Source organism: Myxine glutinosa, chromosome 10, assembly GCF_964187855.1.
Source record: "Myxine glutinosa chromosome 10, kmMyxGlut1.1, whole genome shotgun sequence".
Classification (NCBI taxonomy): domain Eukaryota; kingdom Metazoa; phylum Chordata; class Myxini; order Myxiniformes; family Myxinidae; genus Myxine; species Myxine glutinosa.
In genome coordinates this window covers 61,729,403-61,754,364 of record NC_136270.1, presented here as the reverse complement: position 1 = coordinate 61,754,364, position 24,962 = coordinate 61,729,403, and the positions used below count along the sequence as shown (strand labels likewise).

Here is a 24,962-nt window from a genome sequence, read left to right as displayed (position 1 = left end):
ATGGTGGTGGGATGATGAAGTTGGAAAGAGGATTGACGAGAAGAGGAAGAAGTTCAAGGAGTGGCAGAAGGCGAAGGGTACGGGAGCAGAAAAAGCAGAGCATGAAAGTTATAAGGCAGCCAGGAAGGCTGCAAAGTAAGAGGTATCAAAGGTGCAGGAGACATGTAGGAAAATGTTCGGAGAACGCTTGGATTCGGATGAGGGTCAGAGAGCGGTATTCAGGATTGCAAAGCAGATAGCGAAAGAGAGGGGTGATGTGATGGGGGTGAGTTGCTTGAAGGATGAAGTGGGACAAATCGTTGTGGACCCATATGGAATTAAAGGAAGATGGAAAAGATATATGGAAATGCTGTTGAATACAGAGAATGAATGGGATGGCAACATAGAGAGTAACCCAGTTTTAGGACCGGCAGAGAAGATAACTGAGAAGGAAGTTGAGGAAGCGATAAAAGCAATGAAGAGTAGAAAGGCGGGAGGGCCGACGGGAGTTGTGGGAGATATGTTGAAGGCAGCAGGAAGTTGGGGTGTGAAGAGAATGACAGAGATCTGTAATCTGGTGGTGAAAGAAGGCTGCATTCCAGTGGATTGGGAACTGAGTACCCTTGTCCCTCTATACAAGGGGAAAGGTGACCCTCTGGAGTGTGGCTCGTACCGAGCGATAAAGTTATTGGAGCATGGAATGAAGGTATTGGAAAGGGTGTTGGAGAGGAGGATAAGGAAGAAGGTGAAGATCGACGAAATGCAGTTTGGATTTATGCCAGGAAGAAGAATGACAGACACGCTCTTTATTGTGAGGCAGTTGCAGGAGAAGTACATGGAGAAGAGGAAGAAGTTGTTTCTTGGGTTTATTGATCTGGAGAAAGCATTCGATAGGGTTCCACGGAAAGTATTGACAGGGGCATTGAGGAAGTTAGAAGTGGAGAAATGGTTGATCAGAGTTGTGATGGCAATGTACAAAAGAGCGCGCACAGCTGTAAGGACGAAGGACGGGAACAGTGGTGAGTTTGAGGTGAAGGTGGGAGTGCATCAGGGGTCGGTACTAAAGGTCCACTACTATTTGTAGCTGTGATGGAGGTGCTGGCTCAGACCGTAAAGGAGGGTTTACCGTGGGAGTTGTTGTATGCAGATGATCTGGTGTTGATTGCGGAAAGTATGGATGGACTGAAGGAAAAGATGAACAAGTGGAAGGAAAGTATGGAGACAAAAGGTCTGAAGGTGAATATAGGAAAGACGAAGGTGATGGCAAGTGGTAAAGCATGTGGTGAGGTGGAAAGAACTGGGAAGTGGCCATGTGCTGTGTGCAGGAAGGGTGTCGGAGTGAACTCCATTCAATGTACAATGTGCGCTGAGTGGGTTCATCAAAAATGTAGTGGTCTGAGAGGGTCATTAACCAGTGTGGCAGCTACATTCAAATGTAAGGTGTGCACAGAGGGAGCTGCAGATGGAGGAAATGTTGAGTTGGATCTTGGAGACGGCATGAAGCTGGAAGGTGTGAAAACATTTTGCTATCTCGGAGACATGCTGAATGGAGAAGGTGGATTAGACTCGGCAACGGTTGCTAGAGTGAGATGTGCATGGAAGAAGTTTCGGGAACTGAGTGGCGTGCTGATGAGGAGGGGAGTGTCGTTGAAGCTGAAGGGAAAGGTGTATGCTGCATGTGTGAGAAGTGTTATGATTTATGGGAGCGAGACATGGGTCATGAATGTAGAGCAGCAACGAAGGCTGGAAAGGGTGGAAATGCGAATGGTTCGGTGGATGTGCGGAGTGTCGCTGAGAGAGAGGAAGACAAATGATGAATTGCGAAAGATGATGGGAATAGAGCCTGTGATTGATGCTGTGAAGAGGAACAGGTTGAGATGGTTTGGTCATGTGTTGAGGAAGGATGAAAGTGGTTGGTTGAGAAGAGTGATGGAAATGAATGTAGAAGGAAGTAGAGGACGGGGAAGACCGAGAAAGACTTGGCTAAAGACGGTGGAAGAAGACATGCGGGCAAGGGGGTTAAGAAGGAGAGATGCAGAAAATAGGGGAAAATGGAGAAGATTGTCATGGGGACCGCAAGGCTAACCCCCGCTCTTGCAGGGAAAATGGCCTTAAAATGCATGTTGTTGTGTTGTTGTTGTTGTGTATTTGGACAATCTGACGGTCTGCGGCTATGATCAGGCTCATCATGACGCCAATTTGCAATGCTTCCTCCAGGTTGCGCGAAAGTATAGTCTGACGTTTAATGAGGACAAATGTCGCTACTCCTCTCGGACAATTGATCTCCTGGGGGTACACTGTGACCCAAGGAACCACAACACCTGACAAGGAACGTCTCCGCCCTTTGCTCGACATGGCGCCGCCGCATGACCGTGCTTCTTTGAAGCGTGACCTCGGGCTGTTTGCACATTATTCAAAGTGGGTCGAAAGTTAGTCCGAGAAGCTTCGTCCCCTCATTGATTGTAACACATTCCCTCTCCCTCCCGCTGCCAAGGTCGCCTTCCAGGCTCTGAAGTCAGACATAGCTGGTGCTGCTGTGTCTTCTATCGACGATAGCATTCCCTTTGTCCTCGAGAGTGACGTGTCGGATCACGCCATCGCTGCGACTCTCTCTCAAGGGGGGAAGCCGGTGGCGTTCTTCTCAAGGACGTTAACCCCCGCTGAGAGACGTCATTCTTCTGTGGAAAAGGAGGCGTATGCGATAGTCGAGTCGATTCGTCGTTGGAGACCATATTTGCTAGGCAAACGCTTCGATGTCATTACCGATCAGCAGAGAGTTGCTTTCATGTATGACACACGACATGCCCAGCACATTAAAAACGAGAAAAATCACTCGCTGGCGCATTAGAGCTTGCTGATTATAGCTTTGGTATCAAGTACCGCCCTGGGCGGGAGAATCACGCAGCAGACGCTTTATCCAGACCAGGTGTTTGCGCGAGTTTAAACTGCTCCGACGATTTACGCGTTCTCCACGATACCTTGTGTCACCCTGGGGTGACTCGTCTGGCTCATTTTGTGCGAAGCCGCAATTTCCCCTATTCTGTCGAGGACGTTCGTCGTTTGTGCCGCTCTTGTCCAGTTTGCACTGAACTCAAACCCCGCTTCTATAAACCCGACATGGGGACGCTGATTCAGGCTACTAAGCCCTGGGACCGATTAGCGATGGACTTCAAAGGGCCGCTGCCTGCCTCCGGGGCCTCTCGTTACCTCCTCACAATTGTGGACGAGTACTCTAGATTCCCTTTTGCCTTCCCATGCAGCGATATGTCCGCGGCTACGGTTATCCGTTGTCTGCAAAACCTGTTTTCGATGTTTGGGAATCCGGGGTATGTGCATACCGATAGAGGAGCTGTATTCTTGTCGCAGGATGTGCGGGCCTTTCTGTTGTAGCGTAATATAGCGTCTAGCTACACCACCCCATACAGCCCACACGCCAATGGTTGCGTGGAGCGCTTTAATGGCACTATATGGCGGGCCATCTCTTTGGGCCTCAAGTCTCATGGCCTGCGTCCGGACCAATGGACTGGTATGGTACATGGGGCCCTTCATTCAATCCGCTCGCTCCTATGCACTGCTACAAACGAAATTCCGCACGATCGTTTATTTTGTTACCAGCGTCGCACGGGATCTGTCCGCCCTCTGCCTGGGTGGCTTGCTCAGCCCGGTCTGGCTTTTCTCAAACGGGCGGTGCGCGCGAGTAAATACGACCCTCTCATCGACAAGGTTCACATCCTCCAAACTAATCCTGACCACGCTCGTGTCCAACTGCCAGATGGACGCGAGTCAACTGTGTCGGTTCGTCAACTCGCACCCTGCGGGGATCTCGTTGGGACTGAGCTCTGTTCGGGGAACCCGGTGTTGGGGAATTCACCCCTGCGTCTACCCCCTCACTCGCCCGAGCCGCCAGATATAATTGCACCACCTCCGTCACCGTCGACTGAGAGCACTCCTGATGGAGTCGATATAGATGCTGCCACCGAGGGCCCCGATGTGTACCGCACGCGCACGGGACGAGAGATTCACCGCCCTGATCGTTTTGGCTGGTCGTGATGTACCTCTTATGTAATCAGCTGCTAAGTATAGTTATATGCTTGATGCTAACCGGCTTGCTGGCGAGGTTTTAGACCCGGGGAGAAATGTGGTGAAATTGTATCTAAGTTGCGACCCAGGCGCCATTACCACTTCTCTCCACTACGTGGCTATTACAAGAACTTAGCTCCGAGACATGAATCGCAGTCCTGAGACATTTATCATGCTTTATCCACGCGTATGCTTAGAATGGTAAGGGAACTATTTTTCATGTCGCTTGCTTGCGTGCTTGATTATGATACTCTTATTGCTCATATGCTTGACATATATTGATCCTATGATTGCTAATTCTCTTTCAGATATTGCTGGTGTTCGATACAGATTAATCTCACCTTCTGAGACCCTGTTGTAGATCTGATTATTTTACAACATCCATTACTTATGCTTCATGTGGTCTTTATAGTATTTAAAGGAAATTTTGTGATTTTTTCTATTTTACTGCAAAAACAATCACGATGAATAAAATCAATTTTCACTATTTTTACTCCTGTATTTGATATTGTCGCGACCTTGGAGTTAAGACCCCTGGGTGACTGATGACCGAAACGAGCTTTAACTCCGAGGTGTACTTCGAACCTTGGCGGGATTGTCTTTGGTGCATGTGGGAAAAGCCCGAAGCCTTATCTGATCGGACGGCCGACACTGGGTTAATCCGAACCCACAAACAAATATGGGACAAGCAAAATCCACAATACAAGAATGAAATGCAAAAATAAAGGATTTAATGAAAATAAATACAAGAGACAAAAATGAAAGGCGAGGTAAAAACTAATTCCGAATTGAGACGTCCCCACTCAGACTCGTATACAAACAGGGGAAAGATTAAATAAAAATAAATGATGTTCCTGCCAGCCAGCACTTAACTCTGGTCTCAACAAGGGGGTTGGTGTTCATCGCCTCCAAACCACCGCGCGGGAAGCGCACCAACAAATGGCACAGAAAACGCCCGGGCATGAACAAGCAGCCAACCAGCCTTCCTCGCATCCACCGCCAAGCGAGATGTAGCTCTCTCCTCTCCCGAAAAGCACCACAGTCAACAACACCCCTCCTCTGATGTTGCAAAACTTCCAAAAGGTCCGACACGTCTCCTCACCAGTGCACCAGAGATGTATCACATGTCTTTCACTCGAGCCGAGAGCCAGAACGAGAGGAAATGCGACCGCCTCCAAACCACCGCGCGGGAAGCGCACCAACAAATGGCACAGAAAACGCCCAGGCATGAACAAGCAGCCAACCAGCTTTCCTCGCATCCACCGCCAAGCGAGACGTAGCTCTCTCTCCTCCCCCGAAAAGCACCACAGTCAACAACACCCCTCCTCTGATGTTGCAAAACTTCCAAAAGGTCTGACACGTCTCCTCACCAGTGCACCAGAGATGTATCACATGTCTTTCACTCGAGCCGAGAGCCAGAACGAGAGGAAATGCGACCGCCTCCAACGAACGCCAGGACCAGAAGAAATAGAATGACGAGCTTCTTCCTCTTCTTTTCTTCTCCAAAGCCAACAAACCATGACCCAGCCGAACAACAATGGCTAGCACCCCGCTCAAGCCCACGAGCAAAATCGTACCTGCACGAACAAAGGAAAATAGCGCCTTTTTTGTTCGTGCAAAGAGACCAAGTCACAGCCACAGAGTCCTTCTCCTCCTTCCTTCCACGATCGCACACGACCCAGAAACAGCCAGGCCAGGGACAAAAAGCGATCGCCTTCCCTGCAAGTCAGCACGAGAGCCTGCGTCTTTTCACCAGTGTCCCAAAAAAGCCAGCCCTCCAGTCACAGGCGCAAACCAAAGATGGCCAACCTTCCTCCTCAAGCAAAAAACAGAGCGCCCCATTCTTTTGTCCAACTGTCCTTTTTACGACCCCAAATTTCTCGCTCTCTGACGTCACACCATCCAAACGCCGAGTGCTACTCAATCATCCATCGCTCCGACCAATCATGAAGTTCGGGGCATGGTCTCTCCATTACGTGTCGTCGGGGGGCAGAGTCTAATCTCTGTTCGGGAATGTTCGGATGACGGGTTCCTTTTTGCCGATCGTAATGTCTGGTTCTGCCCTGGCGGCGTGGTTGGCTAATGGAACCCATCGCCTGGAAGGCTGAATTTTATAAGAACACTAGCAGAAGTACCGGCATTGCCGGGCGGGGGAGGGGAGGGGCGAGGGGAGGGGAGGGGAGGGGAACGGGGGGAAGGGGAGAAGAGGGGGGGAGGGGAGAAGAGGGGGAGGGGGAGAGGTGGAGAAGAGGGGGAGGGGGAGAAGAGGGGGAGGGGGAGAGGTGGAGAAGAGGGGGAGGGGGAGAGGGGAGAAGAGGGGGGATGGGGAGGGGGTGGGAGGGATGGGAGGGGGGATGGGGAGGGGGGTGGGAAGGGGGAGGGGAGGGGGTAGGGGAGGGGAGGGGGGAGAGGGGAGGGGAGGGGTGGGGGGAGCGTGAGGGATGGGAGGGTGAGGGGGGTGGGAGGGGGAGGGAAGGGGAGGGCCAGTCAACAATGACGTTGCAGTTCTCATGGTCGGAGAGCAGCACAACAATCGCGACATCGTCCTGCATCTTCGCAAGAGCACGAAGCGGATTTTGGAGACTCACGGATCCTGTGACCCACGCCCTCCAGTACCGGCGTTGCCGGGCGGGGGAAGGGAGACCCGTACTTTCCCAACCCGTACATTCGCCCTCTCGACTCAAGCTCGTATTCGATTCGTATTCGAAATCGAAAGGGGAAATCCTTCGTATTCGAATTCATAAACACGAAATATGAATTAAAATTTAATTCATATCGCACAAAATCGACACAAAACACGATCGCATAAAGGTAAAAAAACGCAATCGCTTTTCGCCCTGAATTACGTGCAAACGTGTGACGTGTGACGGGATGGAACATCACGTGATCGCTCTGAGCGAATCAGCGAGCTGCTCTGGCACCAGCTGAGATTAGCGGGTACTTCGCTGAAATGCGCTGAGGTAAATATGAATAAAAAATATGGATCTCGTCAAATATGGTCTCCACATGTTCGTCCCAGGCTCAATGGCCATGTCTATGCCAAATATCAAGCACGTGAGCCTCTCCGTTTCGGAGTCTATCGGTAACATTACACACACACACACACACACAAACTGCGTTTTATATATATAGATTGCAGGAGGGGGTGGTGGTCGATTGTGAGGGATCTGAGTGATGTTTAGTGTTGTAGGAGGAGGTGGTGGTCGATTCCGAGGGATCTGAGTGATATATAGTATTGCAGGAGGGTGTGGTGGTCGATTCCAAGGGATCTGAGTGATATATGGTATTGTAGGAGGAGGTGGTGGTCGATTCCAAGGGATCTGAGTGATATATAGTATTGCAGGAGGGTGTGGTGGTCGATTCCGAGGGATCCGAGTGATATATAGTATTGTAGGAGGAGGTGGTGGTCGATTCCAAGGGATCTGAGTGATATATAGTATTGTAGGAGGAGGTGATGGTCGATTCCGAGGGATCTGCGTGATATATAGTATTGTAGGAGGAGGTGGTGGTCGATTCCAAGGGATCTGAGTGATATTTAGTATTGTCGGAGGGGGTGGTGGTCGATTGTGAGGGATCTGAGTGATATATACAGTATTGTAGGAGGGGTGGTGGTCGATTGTGAGGGATCCGAGTGATATTTAGTGTTGTAGGAGGAGGTGGTGGTGGTCGATTGTGAGGGATCCGAGTGATATTTTGTGTTGTAGGAGGAGGTGGTGGTGGTCGATTGTGAGGGATCCGAGTGATATTTAGTGTTGTAGGAGGAGGTGGTGGTGGTCGATTGTGAGGGATCCGAGTGATATTTAGTGTTGTAGGAGGAGGTGGTGGTGGTCGATTGTGAGGGATCCGAGTGATGTTTAGTGTTGTAGGAGGAGGTGGTGGTCGATTCCGAGGGATCTGAGTGATACGTATATAGTATTGCAAGGAGGGGGTGGTGGTCGATTCCAAGGGATCTGAGTGATATATAATAATAATAATCTATCTATAATTCCAGTAATCTCTGTGTGTATGTATGTATGTATGTCTGTATGTCTGTGACCGCTGTTTCTCGACAACCACGGGTCCGATATACTTTAAACTTGCCAGGTATATTGCTGGGGACCCGAGGATGTGCCTTTTCAAGGTTTCATATTAATCGGACAAGTAGTTACCGAGCTATGTCCAAAAAACGATTCAACCAATCAGAGAGCAGCGAGCTATCACGTGTGCCGAACGTGCCGAACAGACTCTGCCTCGGACGGCACATTTGAGAGCGTATTCATTTATTTCACGTTGGCAAACTATGTTGGCGTTCAACTATGTTTTAAAACTAATTAAAACTAATTTGCGATTCTTTCGCTTTCCTGCGCGTTTGTGCACGCTATGGCGATTTCTTTACCAAACTCCGCAAGCCGTTCGCTTTGGACCAAACCATTTCATGTAAATAGAGGGGGGGGGGATTGTCACCGTACTCGCAAGCCGTTCGCTTTGGACCAAACCATTTCATGTAAATAGAGGGGGGGGGGGGGGGATTGTCACCGTACTCGCAAGCCGTTCGCTTTGGACCAAACCATTTCATGTAAATAGAGGGGGGGGGATATAATTTTAGATATAGATATAGTACGGGCATGCCCTAGTAATAATAATAATAATAATGCATTTATTTTATATAGCGCTTTTCAGGAAGCCCAAAGACGCTTTGACAGAGTGCAAAACATAATGCATAGCAAAACATAAAAACAATTGCAAAAAAAGAAGAATCAATAGGGAAATATTCAAAGCACAAAGGAGGGAGAAGGAGAGGCGATAGTCAGGGGTTAAATGCTGTGGGTTAAATGTTGAATGCAGTGTTGAACAGGTGGGTCTTGAGTGATGTTTTGAATGTGGTGAGTGAGGAGGAGTCTCTGATGGTGTGAGGTAGCGAGTTCCAGAGGGTGGAAAATTATAAATGAATAATAATTCATTTATTTTGTATAGCGCTTTTCATGAAGCCCAAAGGCGCTTTGACAGAGTGCAAAACATAATGCACAACAAAACATGAAAACAACAAGTGCAAAAAGACAAGAATCAATAGGGAAATATTTAAAGCAAAAGGAGGGAGAAGGAGAAGTGATAGTCAGGGGTTAAATGCTGTGGGTTGAATGTTGAATGCAGTGCTGAACAGGTGGGTCTTGAGTGGTTTTGAATGTGGTGAGTGAGGAGGAGTCTCTGATGGTGTGAGGTAGTGAGTATTGTAGGAGGAGGTGGTGGTCGATTCCAAGGGATCTGAGTGATATATAGTATTGTAGGAGGAGGTGGTGGTCGATTCCAAGGGATCTGAGTGATATATAGTATTTTAGGAGGAGGTGGTGGTCGATTCCAAGGGATCTGGGTGATATTTAGTATTGTAGGAGGGGGTGGTGGTCGATTGTGAGGGATCTGGGTGATATTTAGTATTGTAGGAGGGGGTGGTGGTCGATTGTGAGGGATGTGAGTGATATTTAGTATTGCAGGAGGAGGTGGTGGTGGTCGCTTCCAAGGGATCTGAGTGATATATAGTATTGTAGGAGGAGGTGGTGGTCGATTCCAAGGGATCTGGGTGATATTTAGTATTGTAAGAGGGGGTGGTGGTCGATTGTGAGGGATCTGAGTGATATTTAGTATTGCAGGAGGAGGTGGTGGTGGTCGATTGTGAGGGATCTGAGTGATATATATATATAGTCACGCGGCAAGGAACATCACGTGATCGCTCTGGGCGATCGATTGCAACTCTGCGTCGTGTCGAACGTGGCCTCATGCTCCCAGCTGATTGGCTAACTCGAGCTCGAGAGAGCCATAATGCGCTACGTTATGGCAAAAAATATGGATCTAAAGATGAAAGAAAAAAAAACCTATGTGGTGTGAATGGCAATGTTCCTCGCTCAAATGTGAAAAACGCAATCGCGCGGCAAGGAACATCACGTGATCGCTCTGAGCGATCGATTGCAACTCTGCGTCCTGTCATGGGCGTGGCCAACGTGGCCTCATGCTCCCAGGTGATTGGCTAACTCGAGCTCGAGAGAGCCATAATGCGCTCCGTTATGGCAAAAAATATGGATCTAAAGATGAAAGGGAAAAAAACCTATGTGGTGTGAATGGCAATGTTCGTTGCTGAAATGTGAAAAAAGGCAATTGCTTTTCGCTCTGAAATACGTGCGAACGCGTAACTGAGTTAATGGCGGCAAGGAACATCACGTGATCGCTCTGAGCGAATCAGCGCGCTGCTCTGCGACCGGTCAGATTCAAGCAAGTTCAAGCGACTTCAGCAAGTCTGTGCATAATATTCCTCGCTGAAATGCGCTGAGGTAAAAATATGGTTTAAAAATATTATGAAATCAATTTTTAGGTCGGCCATGTTCTTACCAGGCTCAATGGCCATGTCTGTGCCAAATATCAAGTACGTGAGCCTCTCCGTTTAGGAGTCTATCGGTAACATTACACACACACACACACACACACACACACACACACACACACACACACACACACACACACACACACACACACTGTGTTTTATATATATAGATTAGGGAAAGGCAACACATACTCGGGATTATTAACCATAAGCCCTATAATAAATGACACAAAACCACCCTGCATATGGAGACATGCAAACACTCTAAACCTAAACATTTACCCTGCTTATGTACATTGAGATGGCTTCTTCTTCTTCGCGTCACACGGTCCATACTAAAGCCTACACATTCTGAACTTTCCTAATGTATTCCATTGTTTATCCCCACAAACAATTTTTTTTAAACATCTTCTCATGAAATAAGATCATCTTCTTTAACACTGACAGGATCCTTTTCAGATATGCATGTTGTTAAAATCTGACTTGCTTTATTAGGATTTTGCACATGCTGAACTCTTCGTCTCTCGACCCTCTTCTTAACTCTAACAATTCCCACTTCCTCAAATATTACACAACTCCACTACCAATCCAACTAGAAAGAGCAATCAGAAATTGCAGACCCTCACCAGGACGTGTTTTCGGTGTTTTTTTTAGGCTTTAAAAGTTTGTTTTTTTAGGCTTTGAGACTTTTGAGGCTTTTTAAGGTGACCCAATCCCCTGTGTGTGACCCAATCCCTGTGTGTAATCCACTCCCCCTCTCCAGTGTGTGTAATCCTCTCCCTGGTGTGTAATCCTTTCTCCTGTGTGTGATCCACTGCACTGTGTGTGATCCACTGCACTGTGTGTGATCCACTGCACTGTGTGTGATCCACTCCCCTATTTGTAATCACTCCACGGGTGAGCGATCCTCTCACTCTGATCTCCACTCCCCGGTGAGTGATCCTCTCCCCCTCTCCTCTGTGTGATCCACTCCCCGTCGCCCCTGTGTGTGATCCACTCCCCGTGTCCCCTGTGTGTGATCCTCTTCTCCTCTCCCCTGTGTGTGATCCTCCCCCCCCCGGTGTGTGATCCTCCCCCCCCCCCCCCCCCGGTGTGTGATCCTCCGCCCGGTGTGTGATCCTCCCCCCGGTGTGTGATCCTCCCCCCGGTGTGTGATCCTCCCCCCGGTGTGTGATCCTCCCCCCGGTGTGTGATCCTCCCCCCGGTGTGTGATCCTCCCCCCGGTGTGTGATCCTCCCCCTGGTGTGTGATCCTCTACCCTGTGCAGTGTGTGCATGATGTGGGAGGGATGGGGGCGGGGAGGGAGAGGATTTGAGCTCTTGAAGTCACATTTTACATTAAGTGTTATTACACATTTCCAACTATTTCCCATGTGCATGCACATCCATTCACATGTTTTCAGAAGTAAATATATTTGTGTAGATTACCTAATTTGTGGATCTGATGAATTGCCAGTAACCATTTTGTAAAACTGAATGTGCAGCAACTAAATGAAGATGTCGAAATGTCAAACACGTTCATGCCTGTGGGATTCCCATGGGTGCCCCCACTAGTGTATAACACTAACACACACACACTAACACACACACACACACACACACACACACACACACACACACACACACACACACACACACACACACACACACACACACACACACACACACACACCAGGCTGTACCCGAATGAGAAACTCACCCATCCAGCTGCGGACGTTCAGGAAGCTTTGCCGGTTTGTGAGGTCGAAGAGCAACAGGAAACCCATGGCATCACGGAAGAATGCCGTAGTGAGGCTCCGAAACCTACCCCGGCATGAAGGAGAACAGTAAATAAATATTTTCGAGTCCTTTGAAAGAATGATGCAAAATACACTTGAATGAATCGTTAAGTCACGTGCATTTCCCCAATTTTTTCGAGCAGTACAATTCGAACATTTATATTATAATATCTTGAAGCGCGGTGTTACGCGCGCTGCTTGTAAGCAAGGAGGAAGCGGACAACGCGGTAAGTTGTAAGAGTCTTTATTCAAGAGCTCCACTGTAACACTGGAGCGTTCCGGGCTGCGCGCCCGGTGTATATCCCGCGGCCACGCCTACCCCTCGGCGTGGCCGCCGCCCACTTGGTGCGCGGAATGATGCCCTCGCGCCAGTGAGCTTTCGTGTCCGCCACAATCTACTATATAAGAGAGCTGTTGGTCTGTCTGTGTCTGTATGTCTGTCTGTGTCGTCATTTTTCTCAGAGATGGGTGAACGGATCTTCGTCAAACTTTCAGAGGTTCATCAGTGAGTGCCTGGGAGTGTTTAGGCCAAAAAAAAAAAGCATTTTTGAAAAAACAAGTTCGTTTTTTTGGATTTAAAAAAAACACCTAAATATCGCTCGACAGTGCCCGAGCCTTTTAAAATTAATGACAGTTATATACAAATACACATTCGGATAAATAAATACAAAACAATCACCAGACATTTGAACACAAATAAATCAAACAATTCCGGAAGTGTACAAAGTTGGTAGTAAGGCTTCTTCTTCTTCCTGATCCGCATCACACTTAAATCAGAAACATCATGAACGGCACATTCACCAGCATATATTCGACGAAAAGGTGATGAACCCCCTACCACTCCCCTCTCCCTCCCCCCACCACGGGACATCGGCACTGCAGGGATACGGGCACTGCCGGGTTACGGGACATGGACACTTCCTCAAATATGAGACGTGGGCACTGCGGGGATACGGGCACTGCCGGGTTACGGGACGTGGACACTGCGGGGTTACGGGATATATTCTACGAAAAGGTGATGAACCCCCTTCCACTCCCCTCTCCCTCCCCCCACCGCGGGACATGGGCACTGCAGGGATACGGGCACTGCCGGGTTACGGGACACGGGCACTGCCAGGTTACGGGACACGGGCACTGCCGGGTTACGGGACGCGGGCACTGCCGGGTTACGGGACGCGGGCACTGCCGGGTTACGGGACGCGGGCACTGCCGGGTTACGGGACGCGGGCACTGCCGGGTTACGGGACGCGGGCACTGCCGGGTTACGGGACGCGGGCACTTCCGGGTTACGGGACGCGGGCACTGCCGGGTTACGGGCCGCGGGCACTGCCTGGTTATGGGACGCGGGCACTGCGGGGATACGGGACGCGGGCACTGCGGGGATACGGGACGCGGGCACTGCAGGGATACGGGACGTGGGCACTGCGGGGATACTGGACGTGGGCACTGCGGGGATATGGGACGGCACTGTGGGAATACAAGACGTGGGCACTGCAGGGATACGGGACATGGGCACTGTGGGGCTACACTGCTCCTGGATAACTTCAGCAAGTCCAAAGCTCAATATAAATGGGGTGAGTCAAAGCTGAATTTCCTCCACACTCAAATTGTACCATCAGAATATATATCAAATAGGAATGTGGACATTAGTGATGTTTTCAATTCGTTCACTTAATGAACACAGTAATTTTAGAAAATGTGATGACCAAAACATTATTTGACACTCAACAACAAATGGTAAATACTATCCAAAACAACAAATGGACTATTCAAAACATAACCACCTGCACTTGTATTGTTCTCAAATGGTCAGCATGGTTGTCACCTGCAAATGTGCAACCGGATCATGAGATGCTACTCGATGGTACGTTTTGGCGTGCTGTTCCATAACTATTGCTCACTCCAGCACGTCTACAATAAAGCTATAAGCAACAATAGTGGTGTTTGACACCATGCACCATCTGCTCATCATCAAGCTACAACTGGCCAAGTCGCCAGCCAGTTGGTCTTAGACCAAGGAACGCAACTACCTCGAGAATGGACTTTAGGCACAGGCTTTCGACATCGTCGTGCTTCTGCATTTATCCAAACTGATAGAGTACTTTAAAAGCAATTCGTGACTCAGTAAAAGTACTGAAATAATCCAATATAAAATCTCAAATATATTGATTACTAGCCGAATGCACCCGGCGTTGCCCGGGTTATTTTTGAATGAATTTAATACTATAATTCAGCTTTTACTCGCGGCCGTAGAAGATTGACTACTATAATTCAGCTCAGCTTTCAATTGCGAAATGGGCCCAGCCCGGCCGAGGCAGCCTCGACCGGCCTCGCCACCTAGCCGATAACCTTCCTGGGGCCCGTCCCGACATATTTGGTTCTTTTTGAATGAATTTACTACTATAATTCAGCTTTTACTCACGGCCGTAGAAGATTGACTACTATAATTCAGCTCAGCTTTTAATTGCGAAATGGGCCCAGCCCGGCCGAAGCGGCCTCGACCGGCCTCACCACCTAGCCTATAACCTTTCCGGGGCCCGTCCCGACATTTTAAGTTATTTTTGAATGAATTTACTACTATAATTCAGCTTTTACTCGTGGCCGTAGAAGATTGACTGCTATAATTCAGCTCAGCTTTTAATTGCGAAATGGGCCCAGCCCGCCTCGACCGGTCTCGCCACTTAGCCTATAACCTTCCCGGGGCCCGTCCCGACATTTTTTGTTTCAGAGGTTTCCCCCTATCTTTCACCGTTCAGGAGATTAGCGCGTGCAGACAAACAAACAAACAAAAACTTTATTTTATATGTATAGATATAGATTATAACAATAATTTTGATACAATGTATTTCATTGTCATCCATTGTTACAAACTGACAAGTTAATTAGTGGAGAGGAAAAGAGGAGCAAGACAAATAGTGATTAATAATTTAATCTATAAATTCAGTGGATGGTGGGAGTGAGAGAGCATCGGTGATTCAGACATGGAGTGAGTAACTGGGAATGAGATGGAAAAAACAACACAGGATCGCAGAGACAGTTAGGGGGATGTTCATTGGGAATGACATGTCAGTTAACGATCATGGGGATAACATGAAAAGACAAAAAATGGAGACTTTGGTTCAGTATATTGATGAATGAATGAAACGAAACGAATGAACACATTTGTACCTTTCCTGTCCAGCCGTGTCCCAAAGTTGAAGGTGTATCCTATAGCTTCTACCCGTTACACCCTCAGAACCCTTGGCTTGGTACACCTGCACACGTAGAGCGCACCAATAATGTTCTCAGCAAATGTTCAGCTGTACTAAAAATGTTCAGTCTTTACCACATATGGGTCACGAGCAGATCCTCACAAGTCCCCCGTGATTGCAAAAGAGAACTAGAACGGCACTCGGCAGAGCACATAGTCTCGTCTCGCACGCTCATTCTGAAGAGAAACGCCATTGTTAACTGAACACGCTTTACTATTGTGTCACTTACATTGCCATTATGAATTGCTTTATTGATTGATTATTAGGATATTTACCAACCACATTTGTGCACATCAAGGCTAAACTGCGTAAATGAAGGCGAACATGAAAAAGATTCAACCTATATTCCCCATGGCTAGTCGATCATACGTATATGAAGTTTCGCACCGATCTGTTAAGCAGTTGTGGAAAAGATTTTTTACATTTTTATTGTTGCCATACCATGTGACCTTTGATATCAGTTAACAATAAAATATTCTCCGTGTGGAGTCCCTCGAATGTTTTAAGTTTTGCATCGATCGGACAAGTGGATGCAGAAAAAAAGAAGGAATTTTAAAGTGAAACTAGAAAGCATCTGAATATGCAAAGCCCGTCCGCATCTGTTTGTATTTAGACTTCTTCTTTCATATGCTAAAACTAACAAAAACATTTTTAAAAAATACAAAATTTAAATTGATGATTTTATGCAGTGCAGTTGACTTTTGAGCTTTAGATCTTTATAAAAAATATTTTAAAATTTTTTAAAAAATCACCTTCTAGCTTTTGATTGGTGAACCAATTATGTGACCCAATATGCAAATTCTTTAAATTTCAGGTCAATTGGATGAAACGTTAATGATTTTATGCAACCTTGACCTTTGATCTAAAAACACAAATGACTCCTACCTTTTGTTTAGTGAACCAATTCAGTGACCTAATATGCAAATCACATATAGCGTGCCTTTGATACGGTCTGGCACCCTGCTTTGCTCACCAAACTCTCCTCCTATGGTTTCCATGGAAATCTCCACGCATGGCTTGCGGACTTCCTCTCCGGTGGCAGTCAACGTGTGGCCCTGAATGGAATTCTCTCATCTCCCCCTCCTGTTCAGGCTGGAGTTCCCCAAAACAGTGTTCTGGGCCCTGTGCTTTTTTGGTCTTCATCAATGATCTTTCTGACTCTCTGGAAAATCCTCTCGATCTCTTTGCTGATGACTCCACTCTCTGCCGCTCCATATCTCAACCCTCAGATCGGCAGTCTGCAGCCCCTTCACTCTCTGCAGACCTGGACAATATCACAAACTGGTCAATCAAGTGGAACATGTCTTTCAATCCTGACAAATCTCACACTCTCACTTTGTCTCTCCGAAAATACCATCTGGAAAACCCTCCCATCTACTTTCTCAGCAATCCTCTTCAAGAAGTTCTGTCACTCAAGCTTTTGGGCCTCATTATCAGCCATGATCTTTCCTGAGAAAACCACATTTCCAAGCTGGCCTCCAACGCCAGTTGCCGACTGGGCATCCTCAGTCGTGTGAACTCCTTTCTCGGCACCTCTGAGCTCCTCACCACATACAAGGCTTTCATCCGCAGCTTGATGGAATACTGCTCTCCCCTCTGGGCCGGTGCTCCTTCCTCACACCGAGCTCGGCTTCACGCTGTAGAAACCAAAGCTTTCAGGATCATTGGAATCTCCTGCGATTGAACTGATTCTGAGGGCCTTTCACTCTCTCACCAAAGGCAGGTTTGTGGTCTTTCTGTCTTCTACCGACTCCTCTCTGGCCTAGCCACCCCAGCCCTGTCTGTGCTCTGCCCCCCAAATATTCCTGCAGGATGCACAAGAACTGCCAGCAACCCTCTTCTTGTGAAACTACCAAAATCAAGACTCTCTGCTCACCTTTACTCTTTCATTCCTCTTTTCTCCCACCTCTGGAACAAACTCCCACTCCTTCCTCCAGGTCTATAAAACAGCTGTTCACCACCACCTCTTATCTTCCCCCATCCAAAACCTTGATCTTTTCTACCCCCGTTGATACACCCCAAATCTACCTCTTTCAATCTCTGACTTCATTCCTGAAATTCCTAGTAGTGTCAATTTGTTTTATACTGTGCACCCCTTCCCTATCCCTCCCACCCTAACCCTCTCCCCTCCACAGATCTCCCGATGTCAGTGTTCGTGCTTGTGTGCTTCCCTCTCTCAATTTTGTCTCCCCCTCCCTTTATTGTTCTACGTGTCCGTTTATGTTTTTTGTGTTTTATGTGCTAATGTGTGTTTAATGTGCTAGCTCTTACACGAGCATCGATCTTGTATACAAAAAAAATTTTAAACCTTTAAATTTCAGGTCAATCGTGTGAAAATTGGTGATTTTACGCAACCCTGACCTTAGACTTTTTGATGTAAAAAAAAAAAAAAAAATCATCTAGCTTTTGATTGGTTAACCAATTCAGAGACCCAATGTACAAATTCTTAAATTTCAGGTCAATCGGATGAAAATTTATGATTTTATGTGATGCTGCCCTTTGACCTTGGACAAGATTATTAATTTGCTTTCTCCATATTATCATAACTAGGGCATGCCCGTACTATATATATGCCCGTACTATATATCTATCTAAAATTATATCCCCCCCCTCTATTTACATGAAATGGTTTGGTCCATTCGCAACGCCAAAGCGAACGGCGAACGGCTTGCGAGTACAGTGACAATCCCCCCCCTCTATTTACATGAATGGTTTGGTCCATTCGCAACGACCACAGAACCCCCCCCTCTATTTACATGAAATGGTTCGGTCCAAAGCGAACGGCTTCCGGAGTTTGGTAAAGAAATCGCCATCGCGTACACAAACGCGCAGGAAAGCGAATGAATCGCAAATTCGTTTTTATTAGTTTTAAAACATCGTTTAACGCCAACATAGCGCCAACATAGTTTGCAAACGTGAAATAAATGAATACGCTCTCAAATGTGCCATCCGAGGCAGAGTGTGTCCGCCACGTTCGGCACACGCGCTAGTTCGCTGCTCTCTGATTGGTTGAATCGTTTTTTGGACATCGTTCGGTAAGTAATTGTCCGATTAATATGAAACCTTGAAAAGGCACATCCTCGGGTCCCCAGCAATATACCTGGCAAGTTTCAAGTATATCGGACCCGTGGTTGTCGAGAAACAGCGGTCACAGACAAACAAACACACAGACAGACACACACACACACAGAGATTACTGGAATTATAGATAGATAAAGCTTAGGTGAAAATTTGATGACAAAACTCAAATGGTAAAAAAGTTACGGCCCGGACACACAGACACACACACACAAGTGATTACAAAACCCTGTCTCCTGCTGCGCAGCGGACGGGCTAAATATAAAGACGTCGACACAGACAGACAGACAGACAGACAGGCAGAGGCGTTGCAACTGTCTCGCAACCCCTTCAGGGAGAAACTAAAGTGACTAAAGATAGTGGAAGAAAATTATTGTGTTGGTAGGTGCATCTGCCTAATGTATGCACAAAATTGGGTAAATTCAGGCCGAACCCCCCCCCCCCCCCCCCCCCCAAAGAAATGCAGGCCCACTGTTCACGAGCCACACCAGCCGTTTCTCCTTGAAGTCAATGCCCACTGTGGCGATGAACTTTGCACGGAAGGTGCCATCGGTGTACTGGTGTAGGAAACTGGTCTTCCCCACACCCGAGTCACCCAACGCCAACAGCTTCAGCAGGAAGTCATAATCGCCATCCGCCGCTGGCTGCAGTGCGGAACAACCTGCCACACCGATACCATAGGCCAGACTCATTATGCCCATGATCTGCTCGTTTACTGAAATCAGTGCTGGAGGCAACGGCACGTACACATTTTGCATCCAAGACAGGTGCACCAGGAACTGCTCGACAGGATCTTTTTTTTGACTTTCTTTGTTTTCGCCACATCCACTTACCTTCATCCCGAGGATCAGCCATTTCTGTGCGCAGGATCCCCTCAGCACCGTCCATTCCCAAGGCATTCCTGCAAAACAGAAATCGCAACCGTTTCCACCAGTGGTCGACGCAAACCTCCGGTGAGAGAGTTCCAGGTCCTTCCTGCCCACAAGCTCGGCGAACACGACCACCATCCCGATGCCTATACTCCCTACATGTCTACCTGCTCATCGCCATCTTCCTGACCTGCCGTTTGGCTGCACCGCAAGCTCCTCTCTAGCAGACTTGACCTGTGACGTGGGTGGATGAGAAGAGTTCAATGGCTCTGGCCACCTCCTAATGGTACACTGCATCCTAATTAGAGAGGCTGAAGCATCACCACTGAAATATTGTATGATGTCATATGGCACTTGAGCACAGTTCACAATACAGGTAAGGGTCCATAATACGAGCTGTACATTATATTCATCATCGTTACATATTTAATATTATATTTTTATTTTTATTATTTTATTTAATTTTAATTTTTTTATTATAACATATAATTATCTTCTTTTTTTATTATTATAATTTAATTATTATATTATTATATTTAATATTATTCATCATCATTACATCATTAATATTCTATATTACATCAGATTATATATTAATACGAGGTATTTGGATTAACAAGTCACACCTTGTACATGGTGCATATGCCATGGTGGGAAGATATACCGTATACACACGTGTATACACACACATATACACACACACACACACACACACACACACACACACACACACACACACACACACACACACACACACACACACACACACACACACACACACACACACACACACACACACACACACACACACACACACACACACGACGTCATTGCCGCGCGGTCCTTGCTCCCTCACGTCATAATAACCGTTAACGTTTACATTAAGCAGTAGCATGTTGTCTTTGTGCTGGTTGTCCCGGCTGTGCGTTCATCAACCAAACGGAACCTTTCCATTGCATAAAGCAAAAAGCAACACGCGATGTCGTCTCTGAAACAACGAGTACGTAATAAGCGAACACAACACGCGGAGCTGCACAATATTATAATAACAAGAGTAATACGAACCGGGATCTCAGGCTCCATGCTCAGTGGACAAACTGTGTCTCTAATGAATCCCCTTCCGTTTGTCTGCCTCCTCGTGTCCATCAGCCACCGTGCTTTGTCTCTCCAAAAGCCCCCTCACGCCTCCGGTAATATCTGTGGCTGACGCGTCATTACAGACGCACCATGATTGAGATCATGAACGTCGATAAACGTCTCAACGATATGTCAATGATCATAGGAATGGCAAGAGATTGCAAAAGCTATCGCTGGGTGGGGACCAGAGCGTGTCTCAAATTCTCATAGTGGAGGACACGCCCACACCGAGAGCACGCCCATGCAGAACGCCACGCCCACCGGAGCCACGCCCACACTGGAGCAAGTGCAACATTCGACTGTTCAGTTAGCTGAGGAAAAAAACGAAAAAATGGATTGTTCGTAGGCCTACTAATTATAATTACAATCATTACGCTCGTCGTAATCTTCACATTTTAATGCCTCGATAGAAATGTCTCTATAATTACAACCCACTGAACTTTCTGAATGAATTTAGACTTGGTTAATGTAGGGGTTTGGCGGTAATCCGGGGTGTTCCTTCAGCAATCAGCTTGGAGAGCGCTCGCTAATTGCCTTAAGCACTCAATCAAGCACTTCAAGGAAACGGTCGATAAGGAACGGCTGGCTTGGCAAGCGACAGCAAGCTCACTGGTAAATTACCATGTGATATACAAACGAATGAAGAAGTCGAGGAAGAATGAATGAATTATGTACTCAGAAAAAAAGGACAAACATTCCTGGAATGAGGAACGTGAAACGAATGCCCATGATGTGTCCATGATGTTCATGTGATCCAAGATATCCATGAGTCCACATGTCCATTTTGTCCATGCTGTCCATTTGGTCTCTGTGTTAATGTGTCCATGATGTCCATGTGTTCATGTGTCCATGATGTCCATGTGTTCATGTGTTCATGTGATCCATGATATCCATGAGTCCATATCTCCATTTTGTCCATGCTGTCCATTTGGTCTATGTGTTCATGTGTCCATGATGTCCATGTGTTCATGTGTCCATGATGTCCATGTGTTTATGATATCCATGAGTCCATATGTCCATTATGTCCATGCTGTCCATTTGGTCTATGTGTTCATGTGTCCATGATGTCCATGACGGCCATGTGTTCATGTTTCCATGAACTGTGTTCATGTGTCCATGTGTTCATGTGTCCATGATTTCCATGTTGTCCATGACGTCCTTGTGTCCATGAACACGCCGAAGTCAAATCAAATGATCAATTCACGTTTCAGGAACAGCGAGTCGGATTTGCCAAAGAAAATAAATCACAAAAAGGGAACAAATGTATTAATATATCCGAAAATCCAAATATAACCTGCGCATTTCGCCATGAGAAGGTACACGTAGGCTTTTTCATTCGAATTCACTGTGCAGGCGTGTACACGTATGTGTGTCACCTTATATACACAGGAAGAGGCCATTTGATTCACGATGCATGTACTATGTGTGTACAGGTATGTGTGTCACCTTATATACACAGGAAGAGGCCATTTGATTCACGATGCATGTACTACGTGTGTACAGGTACGTGTGACATCATATATACACAGGAAGGGGGCATTTGGTCCACCATGCATGTGATACGTGTGTGCAGGTATGTGTGATATCTTAGATATCTTATAAATACAGGAAGGGGACATTGGGTCCACCATGCATGTGATACGTGTGTACAGGTACGTGTGACATCATATATACACAGGAAGGGGGCATTTGGTCCACCATGCATGTGATACGCGTGTACAGGTATGTGTGTCACCTTATATACACAGGAAGAGGCCATTTGATTCACGATGCATGTGTTATGTGTGTACAGGTATGTGTGGCACGTTGTATACACAGGAAGAGGCCGTTTGATTCACCATGCATGTACTATTGTACTATATGTGTACAGGTACGTGTGACATCATATATATACACAGGAAGGGGGCATTTGGTCCACCATGCATGTGCTACGTGTGTGCAGGTATGTGTGATATCTTAGATATCTTATAAATACAGGAAGGGGGCATTGGGTCCACCATGCATGTGCTGTAACAATCAATCAGTTCGAGTTCACAATGATCTTCCATCCATGGATTAAACCCCCATGATTCTCACCGTTGGCTTAATCTACCAATGCAACCATTAGCCTGACGTTAGTCTGTTTACAAGCAACTCAGCGAGGGTACTGTCACACAATGGCCCACCCTTATCGAGAGGTAACCGTGGGGCATTCACATTGCCCATCAAAAGGACGGCGTGCTCCGAGATGCAGCATCACCTGCCGGCACTGCACCAGGGCGGCAGTTTTGAGTCGTGGTCGCATCTTCAGGGGGAACAACTACTTCGGTAAGAGAGGTCCGAACATCTCACAAGGTCCAAACAAAACGGTCTCCATTGTGCTCGTACATATTCCCACATCTGTGAATATTCATGAAACACTCAGAGCCAAAGTAGACATTTTATTTTAAAACAAAAAAAGCAGAACGTTTCCAGCATTTCGATGAAATTCAATTAACTTTCCCCCCCGCAAACAATCGCGGCGTTCCTATGCCACCCCGTGCATGCCAGACTAATTGCATGACGTCACATTGACGTCAAGGAATACCCAGAACGTCTGTGAGCGCATCGAAACGGACTCGAATTTAAATGTCGCCCTCCTTTCTTTTTCAAACTCCACGATGATTGAAGAGATGTTATGATCCGATTTCAATTGATCCGGTTCATCAGCCCGTGCTCCGCTATTATTTCCAGCCATCAGATCCGAATTGGTTCCAATTTTATGACGGTGTAAAGTAACAGAATAACAATAAGGACGATGATAAATATGGCACATTCTCACGGGACGAGGGCAGAGGGAGTGCGAGGAACCAGTGATGATGGGAGTATTGAGTGAGAGCAATGGAGGGAGGTGAAGGAGACGAGAAGTGAATGTAGAATGATTGGGGAGATTCTGGGGGGAGTTAGGGGGACTGAGGGGGGGGGGGGAGTGCTAAATTGCAAAACTGAAAGTGGAAAAAATGAGAGGGAGGAGTGTTCAGAAAGAGTTTGTTACATCACAAGGAATGACTAGAAAATTTGGCTCAGGAGGAGGACATTCGGCCCATCATGCCTGTCCTACACCAGCTCCAGAACTTTAACTAATCCATCAAAAGGAGTAAATTTCATTAGGGAAATGATGGTGGGTGGAGGAGGGTGGGGGTATAGGGAGGTGGACAACGGTGGTTTTAGGGTAAAGAAAGTCCAACACCAACCACTCACTATCCCTTGATGTGACACTCCCACAGACATCACACTCCACACTGATTAACACAACCACCCATGCACACTCCAACTATCGACCAGTCCTGCCAACATCCCAATACCCCTCTATCTCCAATACGTCCAGATACCTATCTAATTCCAATTTAAACTTAGCTGCTGTTTCTGCTGCCACGACCTTTACAGGGAGACCATTCCATGCATTAACTACTCACTGAGTGAGAGACCCCTTGTCCTCCTACCATCTTAGCACTCTTCTTTACTCTCGGGCTATGTCTTTATTCTGCACTTCTACACTTATTAGCTGAATAATTATTCTGCACCTATTAGTCCCCTATCGCAGGAGGAACAGGTATTTATTATTATTATTTACACAACCAAAGAAACCAAAGGAGAAGGAAAGAAACGAAAGTAATTTACAGAAGAAGAAGAAGACACAGTGCAATCCTTATAACAAGCTTACTTATACCCCAGACAAGGAAGAGATGGAACATTAAGCACAATGTCACACCCACGTCATGATGCGTCTCACAATCCAAAACATTTGCACAAAAATAACCAAACCATGGCATGGCGTGGAGTTACGTCACCTCAGGTGAGTGGATGCAGATGGTGCGAGAAGATTTCAATCCTAACTACCTTCTAAATGACTTTAACACACTTTACACTACCCGGGGTCTTTCCCTGCCAAACCATTGGCCGTCTTACACTATGGGTTCTAAAAACCAATTCCCATTGACCAAACTGTGGTGCTCATCAATTTGGGGTCTCACTCCCCCGATTCAACTCCCTGTGCCTTTGCACAATTTCAGGACTGGGTCGTGTGGCTCCCCTAACAGGTCTACTTACCTGTGCGCCTCCGCCACTGAAGTTGCCACCCGAGCTTACCTAGCTCCTCACCCTACCTATCTACCTGGGGAAGGCCCTCCCTGGCGCTTACCCCCTCGGTGCCCTCTCTGGCACTGGGCTACCCGGGTCCTTCCTCTGGATCCTCGGGCCCCATTGAACTCGACCGGCTCCCAGAGCCCACCTGCGGCCTCACCTGGCTGACATCCTAACAGTGGCGGAGCGCCCATTTAACTACACACACCAACAGGCCACACGCCCAGCCATTTCCACGTCACTAATGCACCCATCCAAACACCATTCTTCCACACGCACCACAGATGCCAATATCCAACTACAATTTACCTATACCCTCGACCTAACTCTTAAATTACCCT

The 24,962-nt window shown here is 47.2% G+C and overlaps 1 protein-coding gene across 4 annotated transcripts in view; it reads right to left on the bottom strand.

Annotated features, from left to right (window-relative positions):
- The window catches only part of LOC137434158 (ras-related protein Rab-27A), a 53,160-nt gene that overhangs the window by 6,495 nt on the left and 21,703 nt on the right, over positions 1–24,962 (bottom strand). The window contains exons 1-7 of one of the 4 annotated variants that reach the window (XM_078785715.1): positions 22,760–22,897; positions 20,449–20,580; positions 19,574–19,617; positions 19,348–19,415; positions 19,003–19,175; positions 15,354–15,439; positions 12,107–12,210 (exon numbers count right to left, since the gene is read on the bottom strand). In XM_078785715.1, coding sequence (XP_078641841.1) covers positions 12,107–12,210; positions 15,354–15,439; positions 19,003–19,175; positions 19,348–19,415; positions 19,574–19,617; positions 20,449–20,529 — 556 coding nt within the window. In that variant the 5' untranslated portion in view covers positions 20,530–20,580; positions 22,760–22,897. Of the gene's footprint in view, positions 1–12,106; positions 12,211–15,353; positions 15,440–19,002; positions 19,176–19,347; positions 19,416–19,573; positions 19,618–20,448; positions 20,756–22,685; positions 22,898–24,962 lie in introns of those variants that run through there. The other 3 variants (XM_068126880.2, XM_068126881.2, XM_078785716.1) reach the window with 3 other exon arrangements.